Raw genomic sequence first — 17,370 nt, forward strand, 5'->3', positions numbered from 1 at the left:
TCCAGGACACTGCTCTTGAGGCGGTAGAGATGGGATCCCTCGCTGAGTCCGAGGGAAAAGCCGACCCTGGAGGGTAAACAGATAAGGAAGAAGAAGAAGTAGGAGGGTACTATATTGAAAAAATCATGTAAACAGTGAAATGGAGTAATAAACATCTGTGAAAAAAATCAGCCTCAGTATTTGTTTATCAGCCTTCGTAATATCATTCTCCTTAATCTATCAGCTGATTGAGTACTTGGCCAAAACAAGGCGGCTGGTTTGTACTTGGCCACGCTGTCCATTCCTGACCCGATTGAAACAGGAAACAAAGTGTGGATTGTAATTTCCATTTTAATTAAGAAGCAGTGGTATTTAACTCACAGTCAACCAGAGCCTTTATATGACAACTTCGTTTTCTTCTTCTTCTTGTCTCCTCCTCCTCCTCCTCTATCCTGACCCTTATGCCATGTTAGTGTATTTGGAGTCAGCTCTGCTAGAATGAATTCTCCTGTTTCTCCTGCCCTAGGTTAATATTATATCTAGCGACCCGCCCGGTGGGCACGATCCTTAATGTATCAACTCACTATGGTCTGACAACGTGTTTAGCCTGTTCGAGTCCCGTTGTTTGAAAAAAATTTCAACATCAGAATGCTGGCCGACAGGGTAGGAGCAGCGGTATCATAAAATTTTAATTACTACATTTCGTGCCACAAGCCTGGGTTCAATTCCAAACTTCCCCGCTGTGTTCATATGGAGTGAGTGCATATGCTACTGTGGATGGTGATTCGTCCGTCGGATGGAGGCGTTAAGCATTGAGCAGACACCTTGGTTTTATTCCGTCCACAAGAGTAGACTCTTTGCCGACATCAGGTTCCTTTTTTAATCTGCGTACCTTCCAGAGTTGGTTTTCCCTCGGACTCAGCGATGGATCCCACCTCTCCCGCCTCAAGGGCAGTGTCCTGGAGCGTGAGACATTTGGCCGGGGATACATCCGGGGAGGAGGACCAGTACCTTACCCAGACGGCTTCACCTTCTATGCTCAACAACGCCCTTGTAAGGAGATGGGAGGATTTGGAAGGGATAGACAATGAAGAGGGAAGGAAGTGGCCGTGGTTTAAGTTAAGTACCATCGCGGCATGTTTCTGGACAAGAACTGGGAAAACCGGGCGAGTTGGCCGTGCTGTTAGGAGCGCGCAGCTGTGAGTTTACATTCGGGGGATAGTGGGTTCGGACCCCACTGTCGGCAGCCCTGAAGATGGTTTTCCGTGGTTTCCTATTTTCACACCAGGCAAATGCTGGGGCTGTACCTTAATTAAGGCCACGGCCACTTCCATCCAACTCCTAGGCTTTTCCTATCCCATCGTCGCCATAAGACCTATCTGTGTCGGTGCGACGTAAAGCAAAATAGCAAATGGATGGCTGAAGTCGGAATCGAACTCCCATCTACTCAGTTGACATCCCGGAGCTGAGTGGACCCCGTTCCAGTCCTCGTACCACTTTTCAAATTTCGTAGCGGAGTCGGGATCGAACCCGGGTCACCGGGGCTAGCAGCTAATCACACTAACCACTACGCCACAGTGTTTCACTACCTCATTATCATAATCATCTCCCGGCTAGACGCGCAATAAAAGCTTTACTATGCATACGGAAATGTTTGGCCTTAGTTGGGTCCCGCAGGTCTTTAGAAGAACATCCTCGATCTCTTGGTTGGCTTCTTACTTCCATTACTGTTCGAATCGTATGCTTTTTTTTTACGATTTGTTTTACGTTGCACCGACACAGATAGGTCTTATGGTGACGATGGGACAGGAAGGGCCTAGGGGTGGGAAGGAAGCGGCCGTGGCCCTAATTAAGGTACACCTCCAGCACTTGCCTAGTGTGAAAATGCGAAACCACAGAAAACCATCTACAGGGCTGCCGACAGTGGGGGTACGAACCCACTATCTCCCGGATTCAAGCTCACAGCTGCGCGCCCCTAACCGCACGGCCAACCCGCCCGTGTCTCGTGGCATAGCCGTACCACCTTAGCCTGCCTCCCACCCCGAGAAAAACGTTCACAGTTGACCTGACTTTGAAACTTTCACATCAAATTGTTCGCTCAATCAGCGAGTAAAGGAAAGACTTGAGAGTAAAGGAACGAGTTGCTCGACTAAGCGGTATGTTCCAAGCTGTCCATGGAGAGACGACGTACAATGACGTTAGTGCACGAATAAGTTTGTGTGGAGCTTTTTAACAGTAGGAAAGATCATAATCATCATTCTCTTTTTCCCTAATCCAGCTCCTGCTATTCCTCTTCAATCATTTTATGTCAGTCCAGGTTTCATCTTCTTGCATTCCTCTTTATTGAATCTATCCACTTTGTTCTAGGTATTCCTGTCGCTCTCTTTCCCTCGAACTTCATCACTATAATCTATTTTGGTGTTCTTTCCTCCTCCATCCTCTTTACATGTCCCAACCATCTTAGCTTAATCCTGTCAATTCTCTCATTTAGATTTTCTATTCAGACTTCCTTTCTAACATCTTCGTTTTTCAATCTGTCTTTCCTATCATATTTCTCAGGTATTTCAATAGTATAAGTGGGGGTTTCTGCCTCCTCCTCCTCAGTCCCTTCTCCTCCCGCGTGAAATTTGAAGTTTGGCGGGAGATTTGAATTTTGGCGTGAGATTTGAATCTGTAAACAAAGCCACGTGTTTTTTGACAGGTGTCAACCGCCATCTTTAAACAACAACGCATCGTTAACCTCAGTGCTGCCATCTTGACGGGGCTAAACCTCAGTGCTGCCATCTTTACGGCACTAAACCTCAGGGCAATCTTAGCAAGAGATTTGAATTTGTAAACAAAGCCACGTGCTTTTTTTGGACAGCCACGTGCTTTTTTGACAGCTGCCATCCGCCATCTCGCTTCGCTAACCTCAGTGCTGCCATCTTAACGGCACAAAACCGCAACAACGCATCGCTAACCTCAGTGCTACCATCATATTTCTCAGGTATTTCATTTTGCCGGCTTGAATTCTTCTCTCCTCTCTACTTGTTGCTGTCCAATTCTCATCTGTATAAGTCAATATGAATTCATAATATATTACCTCTTTACACTTCCTTGCTACTTCCTTATTCCAGAAAAGGTTTCTTACTCTCCGGCAGCATGATTTTTTCGCATTAATTTATATTCGATTTCACGAAAAGGGAACAATTTTTAGCGTTATTTCGCAAAATGGGGATGAGCCCATCACGCTAATTTCGCTTTAATCCTCTCCCGAAGTTATTCATAAAATTTTAATTCGTGAGATTTGTGAATTATTTATGTGAAAGATAGATATATAAAGAGAAGCAATAGTGTTAATAATTAATTATTCCTTATGTAATCTTGATTAGAACTGTAACATAACAAATTGCCCTTTCACTCTACATGGCCATAACTACTATTAAGGGATTTTATAGAATATTAATAAGAAGAAATACTTCTGACGAAATGAGAAATCCTTATTCAGTTTTCCTTCACACACGTGGTATTGGAATACAAATTCAAGATCGTTATGTTCCACGAATTTTCGCTGCATTTTCGCACTCATTGCAAAATAAGTAAATTTCGCTTTAAAATGGCCTTGTCGCTTTAATAATTCGTGAAAACAAAATCACAAATTTCTTAACCAGAGTCATATGATTCGTTAAGATATCTCAAAATCGTTTCAAAATAGTTTTTGTCGCATTCATCGGTAATGCGAAAAATCATGCCTCCATGGGTAATATCCATGTCCAGGCTTGAATTCATCATAATATGAAGATGAAGTTGGAAATCAACAGTACAAGTTGGGGGCAACTTCTTTGAAAACTTTTAAGAAGAAACTAGGTAAATAAATGATAGGGTATTTGCCATCTGAGTATTAGCCGTAAATGCAGATAATTGAGGATTAAATAGTACGACGCCACCGGTCCATCTTGGCAGCACGTAACTTATCCACGTGTTACTTTCTTGAAAGCCAACCCTTCACATCGTAAAATATGACTGTCTTACAGATTTTACCCTGTGTTCAACGTTGAAGTCAATTGAAATTGGAAATGAAAATCCACAGCCTGTTTCCACCCGGCGATGAGAGGCTGGCGCGCTGCCGCCTGAGCCACGGAGGCTGTTGAAGTCAGTTCTCGTATAAAAAAATATATTCAAGGCAAAGTACTCACAAAAACACAATTTTTATTCTAGAACTCATTTTTCTTTGCTATGGATATTGGGACAAATACCCCACATCAGTTTTTCTTTACATATTAAAAAAAAATCTAAATTACTGTGTGCCAACGCGCTACGGCTATGGAACCAAGCTCTGCTTCCAACCCAACCGTCGACCGTTTCGAGAACGGATTTCCGTGGTTTGCCATTTTCAATACCAGGAAATGCCGGGACTGTTATTATTCATAGGCCACATACAATTCCTTCTGCCTTATTACCCACCAATTATCTTCATTAGCTCCTCAGCTTAGGTTCGTGTAAGGAAGGGACTCTTCTTGTACCATATGCTCATTGGATGTCGGCTGTTATCAGGACGATCTGAGCGCATACCATTCTCGTAGATTCCGTAGTCACGATATTCCCCTACTTCTCCTTCCTCCAATTTTACCTTGTAAGCTAATCTGAAAGAGCCTATATTTATAATTTCGAATGGTATGGCCAAAGTACTCTATTTTCTTCTTTTTGATGTTGTGCATGACTTCTAGCTCCTTGTCCATGCGTAGGAGTACTTCAGTGTTACATATTCTGCCAACCCATGATATTGCAAGCAGGCATCGGTAGCACCACATTTCAAAAGATCGAATTTTTTTGGTGTTGTTCTCTGTTAGGATCCAAGTCTCGCCACTATAAACGTAAGGCGGAGAATACATAACGCTGAAGTTAACAGAGACGGAAATTGTTCTTAAAGTCCCTGTTACAGAGAATGTTGCTCATTCTTTTGAATGCAGTCGTTGCCTGTTCAGTTCGGGACCTAGTTTCAACAGCTGTGATCATGTTCACTGCCGAGATTCTTAAAGCGTTGGACTTGCTCGGGTCAAGTTAACAGGTTGAATGGCGTGCCATATAATTTCATCTCACCTCATCCCCGACCGCGTATCAAGAAAGGGGAGCAAGAAGTCGATATACTGAACCCATGACATTGACCTTAAAGGGTTCAATACATACAACTACTTTTCAATTTGCAAAGTATCTTTCCTGCATTCTGTTTACGCCATTGCATTTTCCAGTTCATCGGCCGTGAAAGGAACGGAGAAATCAGCCCATTCCAATGCAGTTGTGCCTTGTTTGTCTAGGGGGAATATTCATCAGTCTGATTTCTCCGTTCCTTTCACTTCTGATGATGCATGTTCCTTCCAGATAAAGGTCTTCGCCACCAGGAATTAATCTGGTATTCATTTCTGACATAAGATGAGTGAATCCTAGGGGTTATGAGAAGTTTCACTGTTAAATATTCCGACCTACTGACGGAGAATTAAACTCATATCCCCCGAGCACAGCTTCGCAGCTTCGGCTAGGCAAGAGATGTAACTGAAATTAATTTATAATTTTTGTGTGTGCCTAATCGGATATCAAATTGTAGCACAGGGCTATTTTTATTAACTGTTAGGTTATTCAGTCCACCGAAACTAATTTTGAGTAATAAAGTTATCAACTTCCTGAAAAAAAAGAAAACATAGAATGACATGTTTCGTTCTTCATAGAACATCATCAGTTTGTATCAAATCACACTCAAATATTTAGAAATTAATAAACATTTATGTTCATTTCTGTTTAATAAATAAACACATATTTGAGAGTGATTTTGATAGAATCTGACGAAGTTCTATCAAGAATGAAACACATCATTCTATTTTATTTAAGTTGTTTCCTTTTTCAAGTACAACACTGTTACCATATGTTTTCTCTTTGAGGTAGTTTATAAATTTATTTACTCAAAATTAGTTTCAGCAGACTGGGAGTCGAAACTGAATAAATAAATAAATAAATAAATAAATAAATAAATAAATAAATAAATAAATAAATAAATAAATAAATAAATAAATAAATAAATAAATAAATAAATAAATAAATAAATAAATAAATAAATAAATAAATAAATAAATAAATAAATAAATAAATAAATAAATAAATAAATAAATAAATAAATAAATAAATAAATAAATAAATAAATAATATTTAATTGAACATTTAGACTCCACGTCTGTATTATAAGCCTATTTCAAACGGCCTTTTTATATTTGTTGCGTCTTATCGAGTACATATAAAGTTATGTGAAGTACTGAACAATCTGTTGTATATTCTGGTTAATATTCATATATTTGTCTCTGTGTAGTAAGTATTTTGATTGTGATGATTTTTTCTTTTCAGAGAGGCCACTAACTCGTGGGCCACGAGCCAGATGTTACAACAAGATTATCACCACGGACAAGGCTATGCTCTAGGGGCAGGCGCAGCTCTTCCACTTGCTGTACCCTACCCTGTTCCAGTGCCTGCCCAAGTACAGGTCAGTACCGCATCACTGGGCTACTCGCAGAAAAACCACAGGTCTGAGACTTTTGGTTCCTACTACATGTCTTCTTCTTCTAGTTGTTTATCGTATTAAAATGTTATGGGTTGGGGGTATATTTGGAATTAGGCTAGTGTGATCAGTTTGGCGCAGACAAACAATCACGCTGGTAACCAGGTAACCAGTGTTCGTCATCATCTTCCTCACGTTATGACACTGCCTGCTATATATAGTAGGTATGTTTTAAACTAGGTCACAGCAAAGCCACTTACACAGGTAACGACATCCAAGGCAGCAGACATTTTCTCATAATATGTATCTTGCGAATATTTATGGCCATAATATTGCGTGCTAAATCAGTGAGTTTTGTTGATAGGTTGATAGGTGGTGCTATCTTGTGACATGGCATGGAAATGTGTGCTGGGTCGGCTGCCATACTGTTGAACGTAGATCATGATGCTGCATATTTCTTTCGATTTATCGGAACTCTTTATCTCCTTTGTGGGTGGGAGAATGATCCATTATCTGAACACCCTGTATGTCATAAGAGGCTACTAAGAGAGGAAAACTAAGGAATCTGCACTTTCTCTCTCTCGTCTTCTATACCCATAAAACGTTATCCATTGTTCTATGCTTTTTCAGGTAGCGAAGAAATTTACATATATCTTTTCGTGTTAAGTATTTTATTTTTCAGTCTTCTATCCATATTTTACTCTTGTTATTTATTATCCTCAACGCCATTTTATTTAATATTTTAATTGTATTTACCAAGGGTCTGCCTGCCAGCCTTGTGGTGAATCGGTAGCGTGCCTGCTTCTCATCTGGAGGATTCGATTCCCGGTCAGGTAAGGAATTTTTACCTGTACCTGAGAGCTTTCTCGAGGTCCACGCAGCCTACGTGATTACAATTGAGGACGCGTCGCCACAAAATCTGCAGACCTTCGGGCTGAGCAGTGATCGTTTGGTAGGCCCAAAGACCTCTTGGGGCCAGTAGTACCAGGGATTATTATTAATTTTTTGTAAGGGTCGGGCGTCCTTGTCTGAATATTCAATGTCGAGACTTTACAGGATTTTATAAACTATTATATACCGTTTCTTCATATAATATTATTTTTCTGTGAAACCTATAGACCCTTTGTAAAAAGTGTTTATTTCGAAGAACTTTCACCTTGAACATTCCCTGCATACTTTTCTTTTTTTATTTCCTTCAAGTAGTTCAAAGACCTTACTCAACGTATTTTGTGGAAGTTGGTATCATCACTAGGGAGCGGATTTGTAAGTAGTGATAGGTTAGATTCCAATGAGTAGAAAGTTTTTCAAGGCCGCAAAACGCCCCTGTTTAAAGAGTTGCATAAAATTTAGGGGCACACCACTTTAAAAGCCCCTAATATTTATGCATCTTTTCCTACCGAACTTACGTGTGTGCTAGAGGAAACCTAATCTATTATTGCACGGAAATACGCTCCCTAATCACCACTGCTAGCTCTATAGCGGGAGAATTGCTACACTAGTTTACTTTTAAGACAGTAGCGTGAGGTTAGTACAAGATTTCGATTGAAGCTTCGTAGTTACCAACTTATCGTCGCTGTATAAAATGCAATATACAAATCAATGTACTACCATACCTGCTATGGGATGTTCCTGTTGATGCGATCGACGGTACAGAGATTCATCTGATAAAAACTGAGCTCAGAGAGTTTCAACGTCAAGAATTACTACTATCAAGGAAAGATCGACTATGGCTTCATCCAGGTACCTTGGAACCATTTTTCAGCATTTCGCGCATAAGCCACTGAAAATTGTTGTTGGTTTTATATTCCACATTGTACTTTAACATTAAGGATACAAAGTAGCAAATGCATTATGCACCTATATTGACCTATGCGGCTGAGACATGAACGGTAACAAGGAGGGAGCAGTGGCGAAGCGTGAACTAAGTAAGGGGGTAGACAGAGATTTATTTTATTTAAACTGTTTCAAGTATATTATTATTATAAGGAATTTTGTTTTCGACGCATACATCTGTATTCAGTAGTATATTAATGACTGAAAATAAGACAAACCCTATAACAACCTAAAACCCTACGTGCACTTGGTTTATTTTTAAATATAGACGAAATATTCCGCGGGAGTTGTCAAATAACAATATACTTTTAAAATAAAATATAGCAAAATATTTCATTGTTATGTAGATTTAATAAGAGAAAGAAGAAATAAATAGTTGTTCGTACAAGTCACCTTACACAATATTCATGTAAATGAGTTTAATCCGCCTGTCCTTCATTTCGGCAAATATATCTATTACTTTCGTCTTGCTAAGATTCCACAGAAATTCCTTCTCTATAGCTAGAGTTCCCAAATTAGACAGTCTCTGGTTGGTCGTCCAATTCCTTATATACGTTTTAATTCGTTGGTAGGCACTCATAGTGCGTTCAATAGAAACTGACTTTAACGGAATATACAGCATCAAGTTAAGCAATTTTTTCCATATGTGTACTCTAGATTACCTTATTAAGACTGGAAGTCAATAGTTGTTGGGGTTATGATACCGCAACTAACATTGGCGGGCAAGAAAATGCACGTACTTGAAGGGTTTTGATGCTGTCATTCATTTATTAGGTGTAAGTTTATTATACTTTGTATTTGAATATTATTAATTTATTTTTAGACGTATCTTATAATAAAGTAAATTCAAATTAATTACATTACAAGCATGTCTGAGATGGTAGCCAATACGAGCACCTTTACAAGAGAGATCCAAATACTAGTCAATGAGAGCAAGAAGAGACGCTGGTAAGTCTGTCTACTGGGCGGAGACATCTCGCTATAGGAAAGTCATAGTTTCACAGTCAGTGCCTGCAGATAGCGTTATTGTTGCTCTATCTGAAAGCTTTGAAAATCAAAGGGAAAATACACAGAATGGACAGCGTCTACTTTCTCCTACGTGCTTCGTGTAACTAATGCGAGCCTTAGCATTGCCTAAGTGAGAAGAAAATAAGTAAAGCGGGGAATACAATAACGTCACGAATGTGGAAATAATTAATGTTCTAAAAACTAATTGCATTAACTAGACAATATTTCAAACTGTTAAGGGTACACGCTGTCTACCCTGTCTCCCCTGACGCTTCGCCCCTGGGAGGGAGGAGAGTAGAATTCAAGCCGGAGAAATGAAAATACCTACGAAGTTTATCATTACTTCAGCCCGCGGGCCAAGACTTTCACAGACGCGTAACGACTGTCGTTTGTTTACTCGCTCACGGTCTTCTCGGAAAGAATGTTCTTCAGCAGTGCTCAGTGGTGCCAATCTCTGTACTTAGGAACTATGCTTCTATAGCAGGTGGTGGTGATTATTGCGGCAGCATTGTAACACGGTTAGAATAGGATATGGACAAGACCATTGGTCTGGGCGGTTAGAAGCCGCAAAGTGGCCCTAGACCTGTAGTTTCGTGAGGAAACACGATTGGTCTGGACGGTTAGGATAGAATCTGTACAAGATTCTTGCCGTGCAGACGGTTAGGATAGGATCTAGACAAGACCATTGGTCTGGGCGGTTAGAAGCCGCAAAGCGGCTCTAGGCCTCTAGTTTCGTGAGAAAACACGATTGGTCTGGACGGTTAGGATAAAATCTGTACAAGACCATTGGTTTGGACGGTTAGAAGACGCGAAGCGGCCCTAGGTCCCTAGTTTCGCGAGGAAACTCGATTGGTATGCAATGGGACGACGACAGAAGCGCATTCTATCAGGTATAGTGTTTTAAACATGAATTAGAAGTTGCCTAGACTAGACCTGTGATGTAGATAGTCGATTGTTTTCGATAAGACACTTTCCCTCCTTGTGTATTGTATATTGTTTTCTTAACATGTTACATTTACTTGCGCTTTTATTGTGCTGTTGTTGGTAAGGGATTATGACTGACTTTCTTTGTGCCACTTTACAGTGGCCAATGAAAATGGTGTGTAATAATCTTAGTCAGGTTATAAAAGTAAATGTACTTCTTGGGGCGGGATGGTGGGTTCCTGGACATCGCAATGAACACATCTCTCCTCTCAGATGCTCTCCAAGTAAGATTGCAGTAATTTCCACTTATTTGTAACATTAGAAATATGTTGGCCCGCGGGCTGCATTAATACCTTAGGAAAGGTAAGAAAAGACAAAGACAGATTGAGAAACGAAGATGGGAGAAAGAAGGCCGGAATGGAAAACCTAAATGAGAGAATCGATAGGATTAAACTAAGATGGCTTACATATGTAAAGAGAATGGAGGAGAAAAGAATACAAAACGGATGAGGGAAGGAGAACGAGAGACAGAGAGACCTAGAACAAGGCGGATCGATTCAGTAAAGACGAGTGCAAGATGAAGAAACCTGGACTGGGACAAAATGATTGAAGAGGAAGGTGGAAAAGTGCTACAAATGCCCCGGATAAGCGGGATAGGGGGAGAGGAGGAGGATGATTCATTTTACGGTTTTGGGAGCCATCGAAGTACATGAAATTTTTTCACATACTGGTAAATCTACGGACACGAGGCTGACGTTCTTATACTTCAGTCTGAGCCGAGATCGAACACGTGATCCCGAGTTCAGATGGTTAGCGCTCTCCTGTCTGAACTCTTCTGTCTGATAATAAAAGAAGAAATGTTCTAATGTAAATATCTGCTTAAAGTGTATATAATTCCGAGGTTTTTGATCTTCACAATTTACCAGCTCTAATAAAATGCAAGTAAGTCATTAAAGCGATCACAGTCTGTGACTGCCACGGTCCAGTTTTGTTGACCGTCTGCACATTAGCCATGAACTTGAATCACCAGGTACAACGGAACACAAGTGAAAGCGTCCACTGCGAAAAGCGAATTGTACCTTCATTCTGTAGCTAAGGAAGCATGGACGTTCTCAAGGAGAGTACGATGGAGTTAATTGTCACCTACTGTTGCCTAAGATTTCAAAGCCACTGATCATTGAATCTAAATGATTAATATGCGATTAAAATCGCAGAGAGTATAATATTCACTGGTCATTCCCGAAGAATTCCTTTTCTCAGTCTTAGTCGATATTAGTTTAGGTTCAGTAGCCCGTATTTCTAGATTTTCCAGATTTCGCTCTTTGCGAGACATAAATATTAAATGACAAATTAACTGGCTTGTACATTTATTGTTGGCGAGACATTCAAATTGACTGACAAGTTAACTGACTGATAAACTTGGTCTTGGCGAGACATTTAATTTGAATGGCAAGTTAACTGACTGAAAACTTCATTTTTGGCGAGACATATATATTGAATGACAGGTTAACTGACTGATAAAATTTATTCTTGGCGAGACATTTAAAGTGACTGGTAGGTTAACTGACTGATAAATTTATTTTCCGCGAGACATTAAATTGTCTGACAGGTTAACTGACTGATAAAATTTATTCTTGGCGAGAAATTTAAAGTGACTGATAGGTTAACTGACTGATACATTTATTTTTCGCAAGACATTTAAATTGTCTGAGTGGTTAATTGACTGATAAATTTGCTTTTTGGTGAGAAATTCAATGACAGGTTAACTGTCTGATAGATGTGTTCTTGGTGAGAAATTTAAATTGATTAACAGGTTAACTAACTAATAAATTGTTTCGTAGCGAGGAATTTAAATTGATTGACAGGTTAACTAACTGATAAATTTATTCTTGGTCGGATATTTAAATTGAATGACTGGTTACCTGTCTGATAAATTTGTTCTTGGGGAGAAATTTAAATTGATTGGCAGGTTAACTGACTGATAAATTGTTTCTTGGTGAGACTTTCAAATTGACTGACAGTTTAACAGACTAATAAATTTATTCTTGGCGAGACATTTAAAATGACTGACAGATTAACTGACTCATAAATTTATTCTTGGCGAGACATTTACATTGACTGACAGGTAACTGCCTGATAAATTTATTCTTAGTGAGGCATTTATATTGAATGATAGGTTAACTGACTGATATAAAAAGATAACTCGTAGTATGGGATGGTGGTTTTGAATGGAAATGCGAAGGAAACGTTGTAGGATTAGCGCAATTATATTATATCTGATGTTTATCTGTAAGTGAAAGTTAATCTGGTGTCGATGATAGCGACAAGGATACAGATTATCAACCAGATGAGGGTAATGTCTCTGATTCTTCCGTCGTAACTACTGGTAAAATGCGTATGTGGCTTCCCATTGTTTAACTCCACATATTGTAGCTTAACATAGGAATCATATGTTTCTCAAGGGGACGAGATGAGTGGCTCAGATGGTTGAGGCGCTAGCCTTCCGACCCCAACTTGGCAGGTTCGATCCTGCTTCAGTCCGGTGGTATTTGAAGGTGCTAAAAACATCAGGTTCGTGTCGGTAGATTTACTGAAACGTAAAACAACTCCTGTGGGACTAAATTCCGGCACCTCGGCGTCTCCTAAAAACGTAAAAGTAATTAGTGGGACGTAAAGCCAATAACATTATTGATGTTTTTCATGGAAGCACAGAATGATAAAATATATCAGTGTATTTGGTTATGAATGAATATAAACTATTGCTTAGTTATTTACAAGGTTTAAATGTAGGGGGTTATCATTCCGTTGATTTTATAATATTTGCTTATTATATTCTGATCGTATATTCGGTTTATTACATCCTATTGCTTTGATTACTACAATCCATTCATTGCTGAAGATAAAAATGAAAGAGGACAGGGGTATGAAAATGAACCGTGATTTTTACAGGTGTCAGTTCTTAATACATATTTTGTAACAATACTTTAGAAACAATATAGTAAGATTCAATTCCATTGCCTTATAAGAGAAACAGCGTATTTTCAGAGTATAATTTACTAACAAGGAACGCTGTTATTGGTTACGAAACGTGGTAATTGTAATTTTAAATCATCCGTGGACGATCTTATATGCTGACGACGTGTGTCTTGCTGATAAATTTCTGTCAGAGCTTAGAAGGGAGGATAGAGTGCTGGAATGATGCCTAGAGTGAAAATGGTTTGCGGCTTGACATTAAGAAAATCCGTCTTGAATGTGATTCACCAACGGATGGCACCAAGAGGGTTCACGGTCAAGATCTCCAATCTAAATGCCTCATTTCCTACATAAGACCGGATGACGAAACGCTGCACGAGCATGACTTAACTCAGCATGGCAGCATGTCACCGGAGTTCTCAAAGGGAAAGTATTTAAATCTGTGGTTAGACCAGTTGCACTTCATGGGTGAGGATGCTGGCCAGCCTAAACAAGACATGAGCAAGCCCTCCACGGAATGGAAATGAATATGCCCCGTTGATCGTTAGGATTTACGAAAATCGACCATGTCAGACAACGAATGGGAGTTACGCCAATTTCTGACATGATGCTCGCCTCAGATGATATGGGTATGTCATGAGAAGAGGAGGTTGATCAGCTCTCAACTATATAACCTAGGAGGAAATCGACCACGTGGTTTGATCGTTTGAAGGAAGACGTAAAGATCGTGGGTGTTCGACCTGATGGGCCAAATGGAAAATAACGTGCGGAGTAGTGGGCCCTGCACTGTCGCGAGAAAAAACCCCATGTGATTTAAGGACATTTTTGAACATCAAAATTGCTTTCCTGTAAAAGGTGGACGCTGTGGCTTACGATTATTCACCTCGAGCTCCTTTTTGGCACGCCAAAGAGTTTCGAAACTCTTTTGTACATCAAACCATATTTTAAAGCGTTAACGTCGAGGTGAACAGTTACTTTTTGTTGGTAAACTGTGGAAATGTGATGTACGTATTTCAAGTTGTAATGGACTAGGAATGTGTATAATTTCATTCCTAGATGATAACCAAGGATGCTGTAAAATCTTATCTTCAAATCTACCCTTTGTGTGATCCTCTATTGGGGTGACATACGGTTATTAGTTTGGCAGGGAGGCATATTTTTCTTTGCTGTTATGGCTGTGTTGAGCGGTTTGTTTACACACCATTCACAATTTTTCTTGTAGTTTACAGTTGTGTGATAAGAATTGAATTCAAGTTATATGTATTTCTGTGCCGAGTGAGCCATAATACTTTCTGAAGTAATGTAACAATAGCAATAAAGCAATAGCAGACTCCAATTCACATGATTATCCTTGTCACTAATAATTGAGTTCTGATGGTTGCATGAACGGGTGACAAATATCGGTGAATTTACATCTTCTGTTGTGCAGAGAAGTGAAATGGCCACTACCCTGCACTCTATGAACACCCTACGAGAACACATAATACAATGCAACAGCAGATAGTAGCGGTAGTTTCGCGCTATAACTTGAAGTTGAGAAGCTCGAACCCCATGAGGGGTGATAGACGATATTTTGTATGAGCGTCCGTCACCCCACAAGGGGTAACATCGTTTCCAACGTGTTGACTTCCAAAACACACCTTTTGCAATCCCTATTTGAACTTATATCCATCATATTCATTTGTCAATACTTATACCAAATTAGATACAGTGTTTCTGTTCCAGATGCCTCACCCATCTCCTCTCTCGCTGTCCAGCTTGCAGAGCCAAGCGTACCACAACATGCAGCTGGTGCCATGCCTGTGCTCTGTGCCTAAGGATGAAATAGACGACTCGGGCTCGGTTGTGGTGCAGAGTAGTCAGCCTATTGGAAACTGAAGAGCGCTTCTGGATTTCGTACAAAATGGGGCTCATCTTTAAGGAACTCTACGGAGCTTGTATAAGTGATACAAGTCCAGTATAGTCCCACCAGTGTTGAAATACTTGATTGTTGAAAACATACCGTACTCAGTCTAGTATACACGTATGATCCTCTTCTACACTTGCGTTGAAGTCTCCAAAAAGATTTCGCTTTTTGCTCCACCCATTGAATTCCAAAATTTTTTCTGTAATTTAAATCGTTTACTAAGTTTCTCAAAGCATCTGGTAGCCAGAAAAAATACTTTAAGTACACAATTGGAACAGCTGTAATCTATTATGAATCCCAAACGGGAATCACTCATAAAGTAATTACCCATAGTAACAGGAAATTAGTTGTGGAAACAAAATGCAATTAGATGAAAGTTATGAACTATAATAAACAAAATAATATCCTTGAATATATATTTTCTACATAAATATAAGACTTCCGGCCTTCTAAAAGCACACAGATAAAGGACATTTGAAAATAACCTACCTTCTCCCAATAAGTAACATTCCACAACTAATAGGTTTTATGTCGTTTAACAACCATTTCATGCACAAGATTCAACAGGTTTTGGATAACAACAGAAAGAACAAATCGGTGTTGCCAGCTTGTGGATTGCTTCCAGATTTATGCTGTGAAAGAATCCCCCCAAATGGGTATCATAGCAGTGTTTCTCAAAGTTTTTCACTTCTTGGCGCCCTTGTTGAATAAAAGAATTCCCATGCCACTCTAGATCTAAGCATGTCTAATAATTGTACTTTATTAGTGCGATTAGTTAAGCAAGGAAAAGTAACTGAAACCCATATTTAACACTAAAAATGTATTTAGTAATTGCACCATTGGAACAATATAGCAATTAATAATTTGTGGGATGAATGAGCTTCTTTTCACTGGCCACTTTCTATTTTCTGGAAATCCTCGGCTTATTCTCTACATTGTTTTTAATTAGATACCTTACTCCTAAACGTAGCGACCACAAAAACACTTCGCAGATTTAAGTGGTAAATGGAATTGAAATTCGCTGATATCTACTACTTAGAAAGTCATATTATTTGTTATTGATAAGGAACCAAAATTCAAATAATTCTAATCTTATTTATGGGCATATTTATTGAAGGTCCGACTTCCTTTCCCACAATAAAGATCTATTCTCAGTAAAAGCCAAGACATACCTTGAAAAATAATTTTACTTCGCAGCATGTTTAATCAGGAGACCATACAATTGATCTAATATCAAAACATTAATTACATCGCACGAAAATAACAGCTGTTTATCTACAAATACAACGCACATAAGAATTTTGGTAAGATTCTACAGTTGAACAATCCAGAAACGTAGATAATTATTACAGACAGATTATACGTCTTTCTCAGGGAGGCTCGATTCACACATTGTGAACCAATTCGACTTAGGAAATTAATTCAACATTTTTTTTCTAGGAGCTCACTTCTAGCCCCAGGTTCGTGGGTATATTGTACAAGAATGAAGTGATGTATAGAGAGACACGTTTTATACTTGCAGACATATAGAGTAGGCCCACCCAAAAATAGCGTTAGATGTCTTATACAATGAAGAAAGTATTAATGGGGTGTTAAAAGATGTTATTTCAAAATAGATTAAGGCAATGTTAATTGTTATTTTGAGGAATGGTTTCTTCTGGTTCACAGAAGAGAAATTGTGAAGATGAGCCCCATTATGTGTACGAATGTGTTCACCTAATCATTTTATTTATTTTAAAAGTTTTTAAAATATGTGCATAAGGCATTTGTGAGCGAGTACTTCAATATAATTATTGTTATCGAAATGTTTGGAATATTTCTTTTTTTAATTATGAAAAGACTATAATGATGTGTGAACTAATTAAGTGCTTGGACACACGATTTAATCAAGTGAAAATATGTAGTAAATATATGCTAGTTATGAGTATTATTGAAGACTGACAGATGTGCTTGTGTGAATATTCAGCAACAGAAGACATGGAATAGGCTACTTTTATCGGAGTGATATAACAAGGAAGAAATAAAGTAGCAACTCAAATCCATGTAAAATGTACAAAATATACAAGACTGATATTTACTGTAAGACTTAAAATATTATGTGCCGCACATAAAATGCGGATAATTTTTATAACCATATTTTAAATAAAAGATTAAGACTGAAACTAATTTATATCAATGTAAAGTTTGGAAATTATTTTTAAATGACAGAACTCCTATGACCAATTTT

At 38.9% G+C, this 17,370-nt stretch overlaps 1 protein-coding gene across 1 annotated transcript in view; it reads left to right on the forward strand.

Annotated features, from left to right (window-relative positions):
• LOC137502803 (uncharacterized) overlaps positions 1-15,901 on the forward strand; it is a 67,022-nt gene extending 51,121 nt beyond the window's left edge. The window contains exons 4-5 of the mRNA XM_068229801.1: positions 6,349-6,493; positions 14,963-15,901. Of these exons, the coding sequence (XP_068085902.1) occupies positions 6,349-6,493; positions 14,963-15,115 (298 nt within the window). The 3' untranslated portion in view covers positions 15,116-15,901. The remainder of the gene's footprint in view (positions 1-6,348; positions 6,494-14,962) is intronic.
• Positions 15,902-17,370: the final 1,469 nt, after the last annotated feature.

This window comes from Anabrus simplex, chromosome 12, assembly GCF_040414725.1.
Source record: "Anabrus simplex isolate iqAnaSimp1 chromosome 12, ASM4041472v1, whole genome shotgun sequence".
Classification (NCBI taxonomy): Eukaryota; Metazoa; Arthropoda; class Insecta; order Orthoptera; family Tettigoniidae; genus Anabrus; species Anabrus simplex.